Source organism: Amblyomma maculatum, chromosome 5 (assembly GCF_055883805.1).
Source record: "Amblyomma maculatum isolate TAMU_Amacu chromosome 5, ASM5588380v1, whole genome shotgun sequence".
Taxonomy (NCBI): domain Eukaryota; kingdom Metazoa; phylum Arthropoda; class Arachnida; order Ixodida; family Ixodidae; genus Amblyomma; species Amblyomma maculatum.
The window spans coordinates 60,955,331-60,977,824 of NC_139348.1; the positions used below are offsets into that span (position 1 = coordinate 60,955,331).

The window sequence follows — 22,494 nt, forward strand, 5'->3', positions numbered from 1 at the left end:
TTTTACAAGTATTAAAGACGCGTGTGTGTGATTTTGTTATTCTCTAAATATTTACCAGAGGCAGCAGAAAAATGTCAGCATGATATCTATCGGGCAGGTCTCTATATGTGCCTTGAAAACTAAGAAGTCATTTTATGGAACCTCTCGAGATTGGCCTGGAGGGATCTTCTAATTTTTAATAAAATCGGGGTAGACGTTCAGGCTTTGAACTTCAATTACTGTTAAATCCTGTCTTGCCTAATTTCGCATTTCGAAAGCAAGAGTAAAAATTTCTCGTGACCAATGGGAATTGTACTGAGGGGCAAGGTCACCTTCAAGCGCAATGCGATGGAAACGTCGGATTTTACAAACTATTCTGCCCAAGGCAAAACGTAATCACTGATTTCTCCCTTTTTCTAAAGCATTGGTCGATTCTACGCACACGTAGTTTAACTCGTTAAACTTATGAAGCGCAGATAATGGCGCCACGAAGTGCGAGCAATGTGTTTGGTTAAACTCGTGCGGTAGGACAGCGGCACGGTACGCTGCCGTAGCGAAAACTTCGACAGCAGCGCCGCGGTGGCGGGCCGCATGCTTCCGGTTGGCGCGATGAGGAGATGCGCAACTGAAAAGGAGCTATAAACGATGGGAAAGGTAAACGCCATAATTCGGGAAGCCTTAGAGCCCGTACGCAAACATTTACGGAATTAAGACGGAGTACCTTAACCTTAGCTGCAATTTGAACTGTCACAAGTGAAAACTTGAGGCATTACCGGTACCAATTTTAATTTAGCCATGCATTTCTCACCGCTGTTTTCTTTCCAGCCATTGTGCGTACTGATGTATCAATACTAATGTCACTGTTAGCATAATTTGTTCGCAAATAAACTGGGTGCGTTCGTGTTGAGAGGTTGATACGCCCCATGTAGGAAAATGTTACTGACCTTTTTTCGCGTGTACGCTACACCTCAGTCGTAAAATAAAATCAAAACCAGGCCCTTGTCGCAGATCTAATTCGCGCGACCACTAACATATCCACGCTTTTTGTGTAGCTTCACAAGATAATATGTTAGCATTCAGAGGCGCTTGTGGGCACTTGCATCTCGTGTTTTTTTTACAGGACAATTGCTCTATCTATAGTACTGCTCTCCTCACTTAAGCTTGCAGTGAATCATAGTTTTTATGGCAGCTTTTTTTTTCTGGATAATGGTGCGATCAATGTCGAATTTCCACTCCTTTTCTTTTCATTGAGATCCTTACGGGATTGGGTAAGTTTATTCGATCCCTCTTTAGAGGTCATTTGGGATAAATGCGGCGCCTTCCTGTTTCTGAACAAAGATTTTCCCTCTTCAATACCATACATATGTTACTACTTGCTCTTTACTCTACTATTAACTATAGTAATCGGCGCATCCATGCCAATGGTTCTTTTTAGAACTTTTCTTATCTTAGACTTCTTCCGTAGACTTTTTTGCTTTGCGTTCCCTGCCTAAAAGTCGTACTGCGGTTCTTGTCCGCTTAGTTAAGGGAAAATCCGCTGGAAAGTAGATGACGCACTTCATGTGTATAATGCAAATAAAAGGAAACTTGTTGATTTGGCCTCCAATATCATTACAAATAAATAATATTCAGCCATAAAATGGCTACTACAAGTATTTCCCATATAAGATCAAGCGGAATTAAAAAGCTTCATAGGCATGTAAGATATTTCGTATAATTACGATTCATAATACAATATCATTTTTATTGGAAGCATAGACAGCTTGTGAACAATGCGCAATAGTGACGTTATCGGCTGGCATGAAGTGGTGCTACATTTTTGCCTTCGAAAGCTTTCGACACCTAGATTACCACCACAAAGTCAAGGAAACATATTAGAGCTCATAATCTATAGCCGTATATCTCAACCTTAGAGTTCAACTTCGGTCATGCTTCATGTTAGGAAGACGCTCATGGTGATAAACAACTGTTTATGAATGGGAGCATTTAGAAGAAATTGTTTACGCGTGCACGCGTCATATATCTGAAAACTTGGAAGACGCGCATATTTCGGCATTTATGAGAGATCACAATATTCGTGATAGTATTTTACTTGATGGTTTCGGCTATATGGGCATTTAAGAAAGTGTCAACCTGTGTTACTCCGATTATGTCAAGTGACATGATTTAGCGAAAGGTTTCACAAGCGCTGGCCCGCAAAATGCAACGAATATTTGAGTGTCTGTTTATGCGGGAACATTCTGTAGCATGTATGCAATGCTGAGTACAACAGGCAGAGTAGTTTACAGCAGTAATAGCAAATGTAAATGAGAAATTCACTAAAGAAGAAAATCGCACATCATCATCATCATCATCATCATCATCATCATCATCATCAGCCTGATTATGCCCACTGCAGGGCGAAGGCCTCTCCCATATTTCTCCACTTAACCCGGTTCTGTGCTAGCTGCATCCACTTGACCCCTGCGAACTTCTTAATCTCATCCGCCCACCTAACTTTCTGCCGCCCCCTGCTACACTTTCCTTCCCTTGGAATCCAGTTTGTTACCCTCAGCGACCATCGGTTATCCTCTCTTCGCACTACATGTCCTGCCCATGTCCATTTCTTCTTCTTAATTTCCACTAGAATGTCGTTACCTTGAGTTATTTCTCTGACCCACTCTGCCCGCTTTCTATCTCTTAATGTTACCCCTACCATTTTTCATTCCGTAGCCCTCTGGGTTGTCCTCAACTTAAGTAGAACTCTCTTGGTTAGCCTCCACGTTTCAGCCCCATAGGTTAGTACAGGCAAGATGCAACTGTTGTATACTTTCCTCTTGAGCGATACCGGTAAGCTGCTAGTCATAATCGGCGAGTGCTTGCCAAATGCGCTCCATCCCAATCTTATTCTTCTTGTTATTTCCTTTTCATGGTCCGAAATACTACTTCCAGTATTTCGCTCCCTAATGTAAACTCCTGTTCCACAATGTGTAGTGAAATAACGGAGTAATTACTCAGTCACATCTCCCATAGTGCAGCCATACAGTTACAAACGAAATGATGATGATGATTATGAGAACTTTGGGGTATTCTTGGGGAGGGGATACTGGATGCGGGTTATGACGGCCTGAGTCGTGGCGGCACTCTTGGCGTCCAGGGTGACGGGAGATGGGAAGTGCGGAGGGGGTGATGGGAGAGTGCTCATCATAATGCCGCTCTAAAGCTGTATAGCTCTTTTGTAGACGCATGACTGCACTTCGGTAGATGTCAGGGAGTAATTATTACCGTATTATAAATTTATGCACCTTCTGGATTTCCGTAGACAATCGACAAACAATGTAAAATGCTGAATAAAAATTCGCACACATAATAGGCGACCATATCAGAGGACTTGCATGAGCGGCGGTTTCGGTGGCAGAAGATCTGGTCAGTGGCCGTGCCAGGCCGCTGACACGTTTACAGTAAGATTTGGTAGGCAGAAAACGGCGCTTCCTAAAAGAACCCCGAATTGGTAATCGCGCTTATATTACAACTCAATACATCCACAATACCAGTTGCTGGGAGAGTTGGTGTACACGGTGATTCATAACAGCGCTCTGTGTTGTCGTCCATTCTTCTATGTCCCGTCTGTCGCGCTGTTGTTATGGATCACCGCAATAGATCTGCAAAGGTGCTGTTTATCGCTATTCAAATTAAATTTCAAATTTCTGCGCGGGAAATAATATTAAAAATAATGTTTTTTAATTGCTCCTGACTACCGCGTTCAACCGATTAGGGAGAGAGAGAGGAGGAGAACATTTCTCCCCGCGGGGCTATTTCATCTGACGCCAACTCGGCTTGTAGAGTACGCCCAATCACTGACCGCTCCCAAGTCACGCGGATGACATATCCCGGTGTCACCCGTTAATAATTAAGGAGTATTATTAACGATGCGCCCTTAACGGTGCGCACACTCCCAGACACCCTTTGAGTGAGTGGGGGTAGCTGTTCCGGTCGCAAAGGAGATGCCCTCGACCTGCGTGGCAAGCTCAGCCGGAATTCAACTACCTTGTGGTGACAGAAGGGGGTGGTCGTTTGGTGGCCAGCGGTCGCCGGTTCAAACCAGAGAAAGGATCGGAGTCAGAAGTAACAAACAAAACACAATTTATGCACAGCAAGAGACGATACAAAGGAATACACAAGATCACTTGAAATACATAGACGAGAGGTTCACAGAATACAAACGCTAAGCATGCAATTACACAGGTATCCAATAACGTAGAGGCTTTACAACAGATGAAACACGAGAGTGTACATAAACAAACACCAAATTGTTCACCGGGTACTGTTGCAGTCCGACGCCTCAAGAGTCACGATGTGGCCGCCACACGAGACGAGCGCCGCTCCCTTGAAAGTCCGTGGGCTTGCCAGCAGCGGGTGATCCCCGGGAGTCCAGCCGAAGCACAGGCGAATACGTCGCAAAACACGGACGAACTGACTGACTGACTGACTCAACAAGCGGCGCGGTCACTTTAAATAGGGCGCGCCGCGTCTGTTTGTTAACACGCGCCAAAGCTAGCGCGCACGCACACATAGCTTCGCTGGTTATAGCTCCCTCTTCTCCTCCCGTCGAGCCGCGCGTCGTCATTGGCCAGGTTCCATAGAACCTTCTCGAAAGGCCTGGCACATTCCAAGCCGATGAACCACCGTCCTCCCCGGGCAATGGGGAAGAGGGTCACGGCAACGCGTACAAAGCTACGCGCTCTCCCGCGCGGGGAAGGGGGCTTTTCTCTACATGCTTTCCACGCGACGCCGCGCGGGCTTCGCGCCGTGCCGGCTTGATGAAAATGGGCGCCGATTTCGTGACACTGCCCCTCCCTTAAAGAATATTGTTCCACAATATTCACAACAACCACGAACATCGCGCGCACATGCATGCGCTCACAATTGTATGGGGCAAATGTTCACATCACACATATTGCACAAATTTCATAAACTGTAATAACACATTACAAAATTCATACATCAGTGCCATGAAATTCACAAACATGACAATACACTGTTGTCAGATACACAAAAGAATCAACAACACACCGCTTTTCAAATGCGAAGCGCACGAACCTAAATTCTGAGCGTAATTACAGCCCGCGATCAGTGCGTGACACGCTTCTGTCCGCCAGAGATTCTGCCTTCGCTCTAGGCTCTCGCATTTGAGACACTTCTATGTTCCCCGATCGGGCTACTGAAAATTCCCAGAGGCATGACTTATCCTCTTGCAAATCACACAACCAATGTGTGCCGATAATTGCCCCTACAACCAGTAGAGCCGACGGATACACGGGAACCTGTGTCAATGCGCACAGACCAACAAAAAGAATCACTGTAATAGTGTTCTTTCCTGGGCACCGGTATTCCTTCCGCTGAAGGTGAAATATCCCAAGTAACGCCCCCATAAGTAGGACAAACACTTGGGCTACCTGCATCAACGAAGGCCTAGGCAGTCCTGACCTTATTTCCTGTGTTGCCTCTTTCTTATCGGTTTCCTCCTGAGGGGCTTCCTTTTGTTTATTCTTGTCTCGGGGCTTTTCTTCCGGTTTCTCATGGCCTTGCTTTCCTCGCCTTGCCTTTTTCTTTTTAGATTCACTGCAGCGCACAGGCGCGAGACTTTTATCGGGATCCTCGGGAAATGTTGCGCCCTTGATATTTCCCAACACCAAATCGTATATAGGGCGTTCCACGCACAGGGCTGTCAGTTTTCCAGAATAGTATTGCGTCTGCACTTCTAATTTTGCTTCAGGTAGCAGCTGAATTGAGCCGTCAATCAGCCTCACAGGGCATTTCTCTCCAGTCAGATCATTCTCCTGAATCAAACTGCGTCTAACGATTACGGCACTGCTACCGGTATCTCGTAGCACAGAAACTGATTTTCCTTTTATCTTTCCCCTCGAAACCGGCATCCGATTCACAGCAGATCCAGGTTGCGCGTGTACTACGGCGTTCACCACCCGGATTTTCTTGTCCTTCCGATTAACCACTTTCTCCGCTTCCTCCTCTTCTAGGTCGTGCACCACGCGGACTTTCCTGCCGTTCTTAAGCTCAACAAAGCCATCGGCATCTTCTTCCTCCAGGCGATATTCCGACTCTGTCAGAGTCCTCGCGCATGCCGCCTGCGGTGCTGCCTTGTCAGCGTCGGGACACGACATTGCTTTGTGGCCCTTCTGTCCGCATTTCCAACACGAGGATAGATTGTTGGTTGCGAGTTTGCGGCAGTTAGGTGCATAATGGCCTAGTTGTCCGCAGAGATAGCACCTCGGGGGTGACTTTACAATAGGTTGTGTCTGTCGGAATTCGGGCTTTCGAGGGGTTTCCAAATTTACAATTTTGCTCAAATTCTCGCCTCCCTGGGCTTCCAAATACTGGTCTGCGAGCTCCATCATTTCATCCAATGTATGTGCCTTTCTTTCTTTTAAATAAAGCGACAAACCAGGGTGACAGCTACCCAGAAATAGTTCCTTAATTAGGAGTTCGCGAAGTGCGCCATACTCAAGTTTAATTTTTGAGAGTTCAGTCCAGCGGTCGAAATAATGACTCAGTCGCGCAACATACTGTGTTGCCGTTTCACCGTCCATAGGTTTTCCAGTCCTGAACTTCTCACGAAACCCATCTGTCGTAAATCTAAACCTTTTAAGTAATGCAGCTTTCACTTTGTTATAGCTGCCTGCATCCTCAGGGGGAAGTCTTCCAAACACACTTAATGCTTCTCCGCTAAGGCAAGTGCTCAAGATGGTAGCACATTCATTGTCTGTCCAATTTGCATTTATGGCGATCCTTTCGAAACGCAAGAGGAACGCGTCGAGATCGTCTCTTCTCTCGTCGTATTTCGGAATCAATTTACTTGCGTCTATCCGCAAGCTGCTATGTCCTTCACTGGAGCTATGCACTTCAGTTAAACCGTTGTTGTTCCCTGAGTTTTGGAGCTGAAGTTTCATAGTAAGTAATTCCTTTTCTCGCTGAAATTCCTCTTCACGCTCCTTTCGAGCCTTCTCTCTTTCTTCCTCGGCTTCTTTTCGAGCCCCCTCTCGTTCTTTCTCGGCTTCCTTTCGAGCCCTCTCTCGTTCCTCCTCGGCTTCCTTTCGAGCCCTTTCTCGTTCTTTTTCTGCTCTCTCTCTCTTTCTTCCTCGGCTTCCTTTCGAGCCCTCTCTTGTTCTTTTTCTGCTCTCTCTCTTTCTTCTTTTTCTCTCTCTCTTTCTTCTTTTTCCCTCTGGCTAACCCATTTGCGCAGTTCGGCACCGGACAACCCCAGCTGGGTGCCAGCCTCAATCAACTCTTTCAGATTCATATCTGAAGCGCGAACCGTCTGGGTGTAACCTAAAGACTGCTTACCGAACCTCGCCTAAACGCTTCCACGCGGCACAACCTCTCGCTATCGCTCTGCTGCTACACAGTTTACGACCTCTTCGTAAACTCTTCTAACTCGTTCTCCGTCCTCTGAGCTTGAATGCACCAAACGTCCTGTCGCGGACGCCAGATTAATTGTCACCCGTTAATAATTAGAGGGGTATTATAAACGATGCGCCCTTAACGGTGCGCACACTCCCAGACACCCTTTGAATGAGTGGGGGTAGCTGTTCCGGTCGCAAAGGAGATGCCCTCGACCTGCGTGGCAAGCACAGCCGGAATTCAACTACCTTGTGGTGACAGAAGGGGGTGGTCGTTTGGTGCCCAGCGGTCGCCGGTTGAAACCAGAGAAAGGATCGGAGTCAGAAGTAACAAACAAAACACAATTTATGCACAGCAAGAGACGATACAAAGGAATACACAAGATCACTTGAAATACATAGACGAGAGGTTCACAGAATACAAACGCTAAGCATGCAATTACACAGGTATCCAATAACGTAGAGGCTTTACAACATATGAAACACGAGAGTGTACATAAACAAACACCAAATTGTTCACCGGGCACTGTTGCAGTCCGACGCCTCAAGAGTCACGATGTGGCCGCCATACGAGACGAGCGCCGCTCCCTTGAAAGTCCTTGGGCTTGCCAGCAGCGGGTGATCCCCGGGAGTCCAGCCGAAGCACAGGCGAATACGTCGCAAAACACGGACGATCTGACTGACTGACTGACTCAACAAGCGGCGCGGTCGCTTTAAATAGGGCGCGCCGCGTCTGTTTGTTAACACGCGCCAAAGCTAGCGCGCACACACACATAGCTTCGCTGGTTACAGCTCCCTCTTCTCCTCCCGTCGAGCCGCGCGTCGTCATTGGCCAGGTGGTGGTGGTGGTGGTGGTGACTATGGTTTATTTTTGGGGAGGGGGTACTGGTCACGTCTTATGTTAGCCATCTTTGTGGCATCACTCTTGGTGACCAGGGGGAAGGGGAAGTTGGGATTAGGGGAAGGTTGGGGAGGGGAAGGTTGCTGGCGCCGCCTATGTCGCCGCCATTTCCGCACGAAGCACTATGGGCCCATGCAGGCCTACAGAACAGAGCTGAGGCCAGACTCCTCCAGATAAATCAGGAGGAGCCGGTGAGCAGAAAGTTGGTTCCGAGCTGGGAAGAGCAATTGCCCTTCCGTATCAGCAGGGAGACCAAGATTCCGATAGCCATTCAGAAGTTTCTGGCGATGGCCAGCGGAGGCTGGACACACGAGGAGCAAGTGTCCCAGTGTGCCAGTATTGCCGCAAGAGGGACAGGCTGGGCTGGGAGCTCGGCCACAGGCATACATGCGGGACGGAGTCCACGTGCAGCCTATTCGAAGTCGTAGGAGGAGGGATTTGTCCTTCCGTGAAAGTTTGTCAGAGAGCCGTTGGAGATGCTCACCAGCGGCAATACGACGGTCAGGATGGAAAGACCTTATCGACCTTCTCAAGAGGGGTCTTGAAAAGTCAAAAGGTGTGACAGCCTCAGTGACTGGGGCGCCGTTGTCGTGCGCCGCTTTGGCCAAGGCATCCGCCTCTTCATTGCCCTGGACTCCAGTATGTCCTGGAACCCAATGTAGGGCCAGTTGATACCCCGAGTCCTGAAGGGCTAGGAGACGGGCTCGGAGAATGTTCACCGAGAGGTTGGTGCCGTGGTAGATAGTCAGGAGCTGCAGAGCAGATCTGGAGTCGCACAGAACATTCACAGGTCCAGGAGGGACACTGGAAGCGATGAACTGTGCGGCTAGGTGTAGACCGGCCAGCTCAGCAGCTCCCATAGAACCTTCTCGAAAGGCCTGGCACATTCCAAGCCGATGAACCACCGTCCTCCCCGGGCAATGGGGAAGAGGGTCACGGCAACGCCTACAAAGCTACGCGCTCTCCCGCGCGGGGAAGGGGGCTTTTCTCTACATGCTTTCCACGCGACGCCGCGCGGGCTTCGTGCCGTGCCGGCTTGATGAAAATGGGCGCCGATTTCGTGACACCCGGAAATAAGTCAATGCACGCCCGAGTAGCACGCATTACGGCAGTAGAAGCCAAACGAACCGGCACCCGTCTCCACCCCAGTGAAGTGGTGATACCATATGCCCACACAGCTGCCTAGAGCAAAACGCCCCTTCAAGATTTTAATAAAAGACATGGGTCAAACAACCAATCTTAGACGTTTGCAGTGAAGCGAAAGGCTTCAACTAATGCGATTGCTCTGAATGGGAAGTATAGTTCGGCCAAAATATCTCCTTGGATGGACAGAAAAACGAACAAAGAGCCGAAAAGCTCGCTTGAGATATTTTCGCTGAAGGTTGCTATTCCCGATTGTCCCAAGTGAAAAGCAGGCCACCCTTTTCGCGCGGAAGGCTCGAAGTCTGTGGGCGCAAACTCAATTTGGTTTCTTCAGCGAACGAGTACCTGATCGGCGCTTTTACAAGAGCGAGATGCGTCCGGCGAAGAAAGCATTGCAACAGAGTAGCGTCTTGTGAAAACTTGTTGTGGTGACTTTCAACATTTTGAACTATATTCTTATACGAAGATCGTGTTTGAGGGCTGCACTCATGCGACAGCATAGGAAGCGTTAGTTCCAAGCTACACTCACTGCCATCTCTCAGGATCTAGCCAGCTGATTAACTAGAATGTAGCGGTGTTGAGACAATGTTTTTTTATATCTGTTACATTTATTGGCGCTGCAAAAAATTATATCCCTATATATTAAAGCATGAAATGCGCTGGCGCTTCTGTAATCTGTCTGTGCCACTCACTTCATACAGATCCTCCCTAGAATGGTCAAAGGGGCAAGTAATGGAAAACCTTTCAAAGGTAATGTTATTCAAGTAGGCCTGTCTTTTACGGAAAAAAATAACGATCTCAAGAAAGCGAAAGAGCATGACTGTTTTCTTCTTCTGCGACTTGAAGATATTTCGACGCGAACAGCACGCCATGAAAGCTCGAGAATAAAATAAGCACTTTCAACAAATGTGTCTGCGAAACTTGTGTTAGAAATAGAACAGTCTTGAGTACCAAGATACCGATAAGGTTACGCGAAATAAACACATCAATTTGCCGTGTTTATTGCATAAGACCAATGTTTCCTTGTTCACAAACTCTGCACCAAATATACACGTCTTCGTTTTTCAGGCATAAATGCTTTAACACCTCCGATCGATTCACTCAATTCTGTGAGCACTTGATTTGGTAAAAACAAGTTAAGAACCAAAAATAATTAGAATAGTAAGGTGAGGCTTGGCAGAAATAAGGTACAAAATTAAGTGCAAGAATTTTACCTTCATGGCATTTTTGTTAAATAAGAAGCCTGGATATTTCATTTTTCTTGAGTAAAATACGCTTCTTAAGGTTACGCAGTAAAAGTGCAATTCAATCTATTTCACACAAAATCAGATTTTTATAGTCAATTTCACTGTGCGCCGGCGCACACCTTTGTTACTTCAGATATAGTACATGAGGTGAAGAGCAAAAAGGTTAACTCTAGGATGCAACCATGACATTTTCGATAAATAAAAAGAAGAAGAAAGTAAGGATAACTACTTATTCTTGAATAAAATACGCTTCTCAGATCTGAAATAGAGGTGCCATTTGAAATATTTCAGCAAAAGCCAGCTAATTATTCAATTTCGCCGACGCACATATTTGTTCCCTCAGATATACATGAAGTACACTCCCAATCTTTGCTAAGGATCAAATATTCGTATATGTAAATCGCAGTTGAACGCTTATTGATTGCAGTGTGCAGGCACCTGTGATTAACAACCAATTTTTCAATGTTTGCGAGTGTTCATACTCTGCAGCTGAAGCGGACACGATTAAACCTCATAGCGCTCTAAAAGGACACATTAGTTCGAAGGGCGCTCTAGTGCACCCTAAAATTGGTGCTCTGAACTTTCTTTTGTATGTTTGAATTAAGGTTCGTTGAATTGCTTCTATCTTCATTTCGTCGGAAAAGTGGATGATTATTGCCAAATTTTAGTGCAATTGCCCCATTAAGCTCAGTCCGCTGGGCGATGTGGCCTTGTTGTTCCTTTAGTTGTCTTCGTTTTATTTCGCATTGTCAGCACTCGATGGTATTCATCAGAGCTGAAATAAACCAATAAAGGAAACTGGCTAGCATTAAGATTAGAAGGCAGGATCTCTGTGCGACGCCTGCAAAAAAATAGAAAAACACCATCGGCATGCGCGAGCTTGCGAATCATGGTTTCAAGATATCACTATTTCAAAATGACAATTTAATATAATGAAGGGGTTACGAATACAGAGGCAAAGTGCGATAATACACTTACCAACTAGTATCCAAAGGTGAGAAGACTTCGGATTGCTCAAGTCTACACTCACCTGTCAGCATGAATGCTTGACCTGGGAGCCAAGCGGAGGTAGCAGGTCAACGGATGAGATATCAAGCAATGCGGAACAAAGGTTATTGCACCTAGCTAAAGATTGCGAGCTAATGTGAGCATCAATAATAAGGGGGTAAGAGAACTCTAGGTACTCCAATCCAGAATTTTCTTTCTCTCTCTGCTCTTTCTTAAGGGTCAAGAGCCGGTAAGAGCCAAGGCTCAGCACTCAGAAGTATTCTTGCGTTTTTAATCGGCTCCAAGAGAGAAGGTATTAATACCGAGTGATATTAAAGCCCGAATGACTCTGAGATTGCCCCACAAGGACCGGGGAAGAAATTCATTAGTTTAAATTTCCGACAACGCATTTAACCGCACCACATATTTCACTTGACAACATAATGCAATGGGCTCACGTCTGAAGCTCAGCAGAAGCTAATGTATGCAGGAGTGCAGAAAGAATGATTTACCACGCAGCCCCAGCATCTCGCATTTACATCTACAGAATTTATGAGCGAGTCTGCTAGCCTGAAATTCATCATTCCGCATCTCTGGAGAATAGATATCGTTTACCAGAGGTCTGTGATCTTATCATCTCCCACATTTTCAAGGGAATGATGCTTTCCCGCTGGGTGTAAGAGAAAAAGCTTATGCACTCGAGTACGCGTATATTGTGACCGAAACAAATATTGTTTTGCCCTTTCGCTTGTTGAGAAATGTCCGGATGCGTTAAAATGCTGTGCACAAACACAACTCATATAGCGGGGAGGTCGTGCCACACGTTGGCTAACATATACCGCATGATTAAAATTATGGTTACATGTTCATTACAACACAACAATCAGTGGTCTATTAAACTACCCTTCGTGTTGACTTTATATATACATATACAGGGTTTTGAATATTTGAGGGCCGGGTTTAAAAAAATTCCCATGCAAAATATTCTATTCCATTTGAGCGGAAAATAACGTTCACAAAGTAGCAAAATATGCCTGCGTTATCGCATAAGTGATTCAACATCGGTACTTGCCTAGATTTTCCGGAATCGACGGAAAACCACTCTCGGCGGCGTGCTCAGTTTTCGCAGAAGAAAGTTAAAAAGCTGCTTTGACATGGTGCACCATCTGTCAAGCAGGGAGGAAAGCGCCATCCCAGCCGTTGGCGCACTTGCCTCGCTGACTAACAGATGGCACGCTACGTCAAAGCAGCTTAAAGCAGCTCTCCGACTTTCCTCTGCAAAAATTGTGCACGCCGCCGAGAGAAGCTTTCCGTCGATTCCGGAAAATCTAGGCAAGTACCGATGTTGCATTACTTATCAGATAACGTAGACCATATTTTGCTACTTTGCGAACGTTATTTCAGGTCAAATGGGACAGCAGATTTTGCATAAGAACTTTTTGAACCAGGCCCCCAAATATTCAAGACCATGTATGTATGTATGTATGTATGTATGTATGTATGTATGTATGTATGTATGTATGTATGTATGTATGTATGTATGTATGTATGTATGTATGTATGTATGTATGTATGTATGTATGTATGTATGTATGTATGTATGTATGTTGTGAGCACTGTGTGGCGCTTCATCTTCCACACGGCTGAACGTGTTGCTTCATCTTCATCCTGCTCCCTCTTGTAGAAACCCATCGTCATCGCGTATGCTGGCGAAGAGGGAGCAGAACGAAGCAGCGATGGGGAGTACTGTGAAGACGCAGGCTCGGGACGCGCAGCCATGCGGCGGCGGCACCGACGGGCCACATGTCTAGGGCAACCACAATAGTAACAAATTGGGCGATTATCCGAAGTGCGCCACGGGTTGTAATAGCGCGGAGTCGCAGGATGAAGCGGAGCCGTTTGAAGGAGCGGTGCATGGCGTAGGACAGGCTGCATGGATGGTAACGGTTCAGGCGGAGGCCGCGCAGCCGCTGCCGCGTAGGTCACAGGGGCTGGGACAGAAGGTTGGCTATAGTGTATTGGTGCTCCAACATATGTCAAGGGAGCGACAGCAGGAGCTTCGGAAGCGTGGGCAGTGCTTCTGCGACTTTTTCGCGGATGACTTGCTGCAACTTTGGCACCAAAGGAGAGGAAGCGTCAGGACGATGGGGAACGAGGGACAGTTGACGGGTACCTTCTCGAAAGAACTGCTTTATTTGTTGCAGCAAGGAGGACTTTTCTGCGTCAGGTGTTAAAGCTGCAAGAGGCTCTTGGTGTGAGAGAGAAAAACGAGTGGTTTGACGGCGCTTACGTAGTTCCTCCAACTTTCGGCATGCACTGATTACGTCGACGACGATTGCTGGGTTTCTGGCCAGAAGCATCTGGAACGCGTCATCGTCGATTCCTTGTAAATTATGACGAATCTTGGCATGTTCTGTCATTGAAGCATCCATGCGCTTGCACAGATCTACAACATCTTCAGTATAACTTGTAAAATTTTCGCCAGGTAGCTGTGCATGGCCGCGCAACCGTTGCTCAGGGCGCAGCTTGCGCACTGTAGGCTTGAAAGCACACTGCGATGAGATATCGGCCTCGTGGTTACGGAACCACAGGTTAGCAATGTTCATTAGGTAGAATATGAGGCTATGTAATTTGAGGCCGTCGTCCCATTTGTGTTGCGTACTGACCCGCTCATATGAGAACAGCCAATCTTCCACGTCGTGGTCGCATATTCCGCTGAAGATAAGAGGGTCTAGTTGGGGTAAAGCTCCAGCGCAGAAGACGGGGGATGAGGAGGCGGTTGGACTAGGAGTGGTAGCGTTGGTCATGGCTGTTGTTAGTAGTGTGCGGCTGTGGAGCTCCAGGGCGGACGGAAATGCTCACCTCCACCAAGTGAAATGGGTTTTAGTAAGGGTTCAGCAGGGAATATAGCCCTCGGAAAGCTGCACGACGAACAGCACACATTCCGTCCAGGCACAAACCAGCGAGCTCGAGCAGCGCAGCGGCACTTCGTTGTTCTCTTCCTCGCCTTTCGTGACATCCGCTCTTCGTTCACCATTCAATACAATATATATATATATATATATATATATATATATATATATATATATATATATATATATATATATGTGTGTATATAGGCGCTGGTGAACACTCTTAAGGTTCGTATACAGAAAACATTAATACCCAAGAAAGTAGCAGGGGGGACAGCGGCCGATGTAGCTCAGTTGGAAGAGCACCGGACGCGATATTCGGAGGTCGTGGGTTCGGATCCCACCATCGGCACGTTGTTTTTTCTTCTACTTTGTGTTTAATTATCTTTCCCCTGAACAGATTACATTACTAATTTATGTGTTTATCGAAGTAAAAGTTAAAAAATAATGAGACAAATTACGATCCCCAATGCTTTCCTTGGCCTCGCCGACTGTTGGCTTCTTTCATTCATATATATATATATATATAGTGAAAAATGAAGACCAACGTGTGAAACGATTTTTTGACGTTTCGGCTGTGGAACAGCCTTCGTCAAAATGTCGGCACTGCAATGGAAGTTAGAGTATTTGTACAAAGATATTACAAAAGATTTGTGCAGACTCCGTGATAGCTAGCGAGCCGGCGCAGCCCGCGGCGTCGCATCCCTCAAGGACCAACATGGCAACAGCGTACTCGCAATGACGGGCACAGCCGAAATAAATAAAACGATGAAGAGAGTAATTTATTGAGCGATGGGCCTATAAAGGAAGAAAAAACATAGAGCGCTTGTAATGCACAATACTTTACGTGTTTCTCAAGCTTTTGCGCTCCTTCTTGCACTGTGTATTAACAAACCGAGCCCTCGGTCATCGCAACGCTTCCTGACATGTTTACATACAAATAAGATTTAGTTACCAGCAAAATAGTGTCCTCGCTGCTTTGCTTGTCTGTTTTGAAGCTTGTCGCACTTTTTTCCTTCAAGGTTTGTGCTACAGCTCCGTGTTCAGCGAAAATTACGCCCACGGTAGCAGAGCATGACCGAAGTGCCGGCGCCACTAAATTTGCCAGCCTGTGAAATTCCACATGTTAAAATGAATCCAGTGAACAATATAGTGAGCATAGGCATTCAGAACATTAGTTGCAAGTCGTGAGAGTAGGCAGCATGCACCGATGGTCAAGAAGTTGTAACTTTCACTCTGGCAGCAGAAACATTTTATTGTAAATGCGGCCATGACGTAAGACCAGAAATATTTCCAGGGCACCTATGGCGCCTATTCATGCAATAAAGAAAAAAAAGAAAGCTCGGTTAGCGCCAAACGTTACGGAACAAGCAGTGTTGAGTTCGGATCTTACCGCTACTGACGGTTTTCTTTTTTTCTACAAACCGATTTTTTTTTACCTTTTGTAATGTATTTCTGTATCGGGAGCTTCCGGACGTGCAAGCTGGGTTTCGCAAGGGCAGAGAAACTAGAGACCAAATTGCCAACCTTCGCTGGATCATGGAAAAAGCAAGAGAGGTCCAGAAACCCATCTACTTCTGCTTTATTCATTATGCGAAAGCGTTTGACTGCGTAGGTCACAGCAGATTGTGGCAAGCTCTCCAACAGATGGGAATTCCAATTCACCTCATCTGTCTCCTAAGGAACCTGTATGAAGGACAAGAGGCCACAGTCACAACTGGGCATGGTCTTACTGATTGGTTTCCGATTGAGAAAGGAGTGAGGCAAGGCTGTATACTGTCGCCCTGCCTATTTAACCTATATGCAGAGTGCATCATGAGGAAGGCCGGTCTAGACGAGTCTTCAGCCGGAGTGAAGATTGCTGGAAAACGTATCAACAACCTTAGATATGCGGATGATACCACTTTAATGGCAGAAAGTGAAGTGGAACTCAAGAGACTTCTGATGCGCGTACAAGAAGAGAGTGAGAAGTTTGGGCTTAAACTGAACATTAAAAAAACAAAGATCATGGCGTCTTGCCCTATCAAGTCCTGGAGCATCAATGGACAAGAAGTGGAAGCTGTGACAGATTTTCTCTTCTTGGGCTCCAAGATTACCTCGGAAGGAGACTGCAGCGATGAAACTAGGAGACGCCTGCTTCTGGGAAAGAGAGCAATGGTTAGCCTTGACCGCCTAGTAAAGAGCAGAGACATTAGTCTGCCAACCAAGATCCGTATAACTCGTGCTATGGTCTTTCCAGTTGGGATGTATGGATACGAGAGTTGGATTGTGAAAAAGGCTACCGCCGAAGAATTGACGCGTTTGAATTGTGGTGCTGGCGAAGACTCTTCAGAGTTCCTTGGATTGCCAGAAGATCAAATCAGTCGATATTGTCGACCATAAAACCTGACTCCTCATTGGAGGGTCAAATTCTAAAGTTAAATCTTAGCTACTTTGGTCATCTGATGAGAAGAGAGGAGTCTCTGGAGAAAGCTTTGATGTTGGGAAAGGTTGAGGGTCGCCGGAGAAGGGGCAGGCAGCGAACGCGATGATTAGATGGCATCCTCGAGGCACTTCAGATGAAGTTATGTGATGTTAGGAAGATAATGAGAGACCGGAAAGCGTGGCGTAGCATGGTCCATAGGGTCACGAAGAGTCGGACACGACTGAACGACTGAACTGAATGTATTTCTGGTGCTTCGTTATTTGTAGTTTTTACTTTTTACCCGAGGCCCTTTTTTTCGCCGGGCGACGAGCGCAATATATCGACGCTCTCCTTGGTATGAGCGGCAAGTATGCCCCTTTTGTTTACGACGCCTGCAAATAGCACGTTGAAGGTCTTGTTGACGCAGTATGTTGGTCAGATGTGCCATGATTTAGTAAACAATTGAATGATAATGCGTTTTTCCTTCGGTACTTAGCATATGTATGCTTTTCGTGGCGTACGTAGCTGCAGTCGAGCGGTCAGGTCGCAGTCGAAGCGGCGACGGCGGCGATATGTTGGCGCAGAAGTGTGAACGAAGGAGCGTGTCGGCCTCAGCGGATTTCGCTCGGTCGCGCCTCCAAATGCTCAAATGGGAACCAGCAAAGCGCATCTGCGGCTCCAAGCTCGTAATTCAGGCGCTGCAGGTCTAAACAAACTATCCGAGTGCGTACGAAATGACTGAGTCGAAACATAACCAAAACTGAAGCGGGCGCCTGTGGCGCCTTCAAGTATATTTTTGTATTTGCCTTGCAACGTTTACGTTGTCTTTTCGCCGTTGTTTAGGTATGATATATTCGAGACAAAACCTACGACCGCATTCAAACGGGCAACGTAATTCGTATTTGTCAGCCTCTGTGATCCCTAGCGCGTCACGTGATTTGTAGTTGCGCGTTTCGGCTGTGGCGGCGATACCTGTATTTCTCTTCTTCCTCTTTACTACCTTATAACAGCTCTGTTTGCAATAAGAGTGGATTTTTTGTAATCAGGAATTGGCATTCTATCGATGCAAGCCCACTTCAATTTTCTCTTTAGTGTCCCTTTAATACCTCCCCTTCGGAAACGGCTCGAGAGTAGGAACTGGTAGAACAACTCGCTAATAGGGACAGAGAGCTTGAAACCATAATGCAAGAATTGACAAAAATTGATAACACGAAAATGCAGAGGGTACTCGACAAGTCACCTAACCAGAATTCACAAAGCACTAGTCAATCGTCTTCATGTAATATTAATTAAATGGTACATAACGAAAAATCAATGGAGACGGACACCCGAGTTCCCGCGTAAAGACCTCTACCCAGAGTGGAAAACACAGAAGACAACAAGCCAAAAAGGTGGCAGAAAGTTCGAATGAGGAAGCGTCGACCCCGACTTACAGCAAGCTTAGGTTGGACATGAATGTACTCATGAAGCGGGCAGGAGCTCAAGATGCCAGAATAGATGCAGTTTCCGCTAGAGTTGACAAACTAACCAAGCAGGTAGATAATCTTACGGCGGAATTCGTCATGATCAGAGAACAATGACTTGCTTCCAGCAAATTATGAAACGACTAACTACCACAGAAACAAGGCTTCCCCCGGTTGCCGGCAACGCCCTCCCTAAGCTGCCACCGCAGCAACAATCCTAGGGCATCATGGTCCCTCACCACCAAATTAAAATCTGGGAGTGGAACTGCAGAGGCTTCCACTCTAAGAGAGGGAACCTGCAGGCACACATTCAAATAATTGAAAACACACCTGATGTAATCACGCTACAAGATGCAAGCGGCACAGTAAAAGTAACCGGCTACGCCGCGTATACTCCGCTAGAATTACAAAGGGGCCATAAACCTAGGTCGTTCACGGCTACGTTAGTGCAGAGAAATTTGACAGCAATAGAACACGAACTCGAAAACACGAGTGAAGACTATGTAATGATTGAACTAATCCCAAACACAAAGGGAGACAACAGTCTCTTTATTCTGAATACGTACAACTCGCCCAAAAACCGAGGGGCAGGGCTAGCAGATCTTTTACGGAAAGCCATAAGACTAGCTAACAAGAAAGGGCTAATAATCAGTGGGGACTTCAATGCCCCGCATCCGACTTGGGGATATAGGATTACCTCCCCCAAAGGAAACCAACTGTGGATGAAAATTCAACACTTAGGACTAACAATACTAAACAACCCACAAGCCCCACAAAGATAAGCAACAGCATCAGTGTAGACACGTCCCCAGACTTGACGCTGGGCAGAGACCTTAGGGAAGGAAGTGGTCAAACACAGGACACACCTTTGGTAGTGATCATTATATCGTAAAAATTCAAATACATACCAGACCGCAGAATACATACCAGACCGCTGAAGGGGATGCTGCACAAAAAGAAGCCGACAGATTGGGATACTCTTAGAAAAGTCAGGGACAGAACCGCTCCGAGGGAGATCGTGAATCTAAATCAATGGGTTGAACGACTCAAAAGTGATGTAAACACGCACACTAAAGAGATCCCAACCACCGGAAATATTACAGATTCGAGGTTGGCCCACATGTGGGAAGCACATGAAAGCCTTACAAAAAGATGGAAAAAGCAGAGGCGCAATAGAAGGCTAAAGAAGAGAATATCTACACTTGAACGACAGATAAAAGAATACGCGAATGAACTTCAGAGTCAACACTGGGGGCAGATTTGCGATAAATTGAATGGGAAACTTGGGTGTAAAAACACCTGGCAGCTTCTTCGCCACTTGCTAGATCCAGGACAAACTAAGACCGCGCTCAAGGACAGCTGAAGAGATTGGTTCATAAATACCAGGGCACGGCTGAAGATCTCATAGATGAACTGAAGAGCAGATACCTTAATGCGTGCAAAGGTGGTTCATCTGCACCATATCGAGGACCAGAGAACACAGAGCTAGATAGAGACATATCAATAGCGGAGGTATGGAGATCGATGAGTCAGCTAAGAACCACATCAGCAGCGGGAGCAGATGGGATCAGCAAGAAAATGCTGAGAAACCTAGATTTATTATCAGTCACGGAACTCAGACTTTCTTAATGGGATATCGAAACGAGGTAGAATGCCTTCAGAATGGAAACATGCTAAAGTGGTCTTCATTCCGAAGTCTGGGAAGAAACTTGAAGTAGGCAACCTCAGGCAGATATCGCTAACATCGTGCCTAGGGAAGCTGAAGGAGCATGTAATACTAAACCGACTTCAGGAGTATGCAGAGGAAATGGAGGTATTTTCCGAAACAATGCTAGGTTTCAGGAGCAAACTGCCCACGCAGGATGTAATGATTCAACTCAAAGCATAAATACTTGACGCGCCCAATAAAGGGGGCACAAAACTGTACTTGGCCTTGCCCCGCAGGGGGCACCTGTTAAAGCAGGTGTTTGTGTGTTTTGTGCGACACCACGGACCCCAGCACCCACGCTTAGCCGTGCGTGGCATTGCCGTGTCTGGGGGAAAAGGGGATCCTGGTGATTGAGCCGATGCCGAGTGTTTGGACCCTTAAGGCCCCTCGACGGAGGCAACACACCACTTTGGCCCACGCTTCCCACAGACGGCACCTCCGGGCTGACCCACCCGGGGGAAATCGGCAGTCGCCTTTTCCTGTCCTCCCCCTTATCTTTCACTTTCCTATCTCTTTTCTTGGCACTGTCCTGTCTCCTCCTCCTTTCTTGTTTTTTCTTTTTTCCTGGCGGCGAGGGTTAACCTTGTGTGGAGTAGCTACCCTGAGTTACCCATATTCGGTTATAGTAGAGGTGTACAGCTGGCGTCGGCAGGGCTTGTTGCAAGTTTAATGTCTCGCCCGCTTGTTGGGCTCCGTGGTGGGTGGCTGGCACAACTACCGAAAAAGCAAACCCTTTCATGGACTCTCTATCTTCAACACATGATCGCCCTCCAAACAAAAGAGGGCGGACTGATGTAACAGGCCAGTTCGTGCAAAAACAAAAAGAAACCTTTCCGAAATACCACATTGTTCATAGTGAACAGTCAGAAATCCCAGCTAGAAAAATCTCTCCATTTACGGTATCAAAATGTCTCACAGGAAGCCTAGGCCCCGGTTACAAGGTAACCAAACTAACAAATGGTGACCTCTTGCTTGAAGTCAGGACCAAACATCAGTTCTCAAATCTGAAAAATATTGTGGCACTTGGGGACATACCCATCTCCATCACACCCCACCGATCTCTCAATACTGTCCGAGGTGTTATATCAGAAAGTGACTTTTTGTCCCTGACTGAGGAAGAAATGGCAGAAGGACTTGCTGACCAAAATGTCATAGGTGTCTACAGAATCAAGATCCGAAAGGATGGCAAGGAAATCCCCACCAAACATCTTGTTTTGACTTTCAACAGCAGCACGCTCCCAGAATCAATTGAAGTGGGATACATAAAAGTAAATGTCAGGCCATATATACCAAATCCAAGAAGATGTTTCAAATGTCAGAGGTATGGTCATGGATCACAGAGCTGCCGCGGCCGTACCACATGTGCCAAATGTGCATCAAACGAACATAATGCAGACAACTGTGCTGCAGCACCGCACTGTGCAAACTGTGACGGGGAGCACCCCGCTTACTCAAGAGCTTGTCCAACTTGGAAAGATGAAAAGCAAATCATTACCATCAAAACAACTGAGAATATAACTTACAAAGAAGCACGAACCAAATACTTCCAGACAAAACGCACAGCATTCCAGTTCACGGCAAAGCCAAATCTCGCCGAAGTGGTGCGACGGGGCGAGGCACCGCACCGGCCTTCAACACCTGCCCAGGCCACACAAAGTGAGCTTGAGGTAGGGCCTTCTGCGCCCCTGGTGGAAGTGGTTAGTACCACACCACCCCAAAAACAGGCCACCCGTTCATCAGAGGCGGTGGCCCACAAGACCTCTGCCCTTGAGGCGGGGTCTAAAAACAATGAACAAGCGCCTCCGGCACAACTGTCCGCCTCCTCTGAAGAGGTGATGGACACATCCAGCCAAGATGGCCATGTGCCTTCGTCGTCACACAGACGGCGAAGCTCCTTGGAACGATCCAAGAAAGACAGGGCCCGCATCACGGGCCCTGAAAAATAATAACTCTACTTCTAAACTCACAAAAGAATAAGATGGTGTTCCTAGTGCAATGGAACTGCAGGGGACTTTTAACGAACATAAACGACATAAAAGATATCCTAACCACACTCTCACCTGTTGCGCTTTGCTTGCAAGAAACAAATCTAGGTCCCAAGCACACAAAAATACTAAAGAAATATCAAGTCTTCCGCCGAGACCGACAACAAGCCAGCAGACTTTCCAGTGGAGTGGCCATTATAGTGCAAAATGGTATTGCAGCCCGAGAACACCAATTAAACACCAGATTAGAAGCTGTGGCAGCCACATTACTTACATATAAAACCATTACTGTGTGTTGCGTGTATATTCAACCTCACCTAAAAATAACTCTCCATGATTTAGAACATCTTTTTAGCCAGCTTCCAGAG

General features: G+C 46.6%; 1 protein-coding gene across 1 annotated transcript; it reads left to right on the forward strand.

Annotated features, from left to right (window-relative positions):
- The first annotated feature begins 20,878 nt into the window (after positions 1–20,878).
- On the forward strand, positions 20,879–22,087 carry LOC146188405 (uncharacterized). Its single transcript, XM_084605045.1, has one exon. The coding sequence runs from the start codon at positions 20,879–20,881 to the stop codon at positions 22,085–22,087; it is 1,209 nt and encodes a 402-aa protein (XP_084461171.1).
- Positions 22,088–22,494: the final 407 nt, after the last annotated feature.

Coding starts and splice junctions, on each gene's coding strand:
- LOC146188405 (XM_084605045.1), top strand. CDS start 20,879: ATGGACTCTCTATCTTCAACACATGATCGCCCTCCAAACAAAAGAGGG.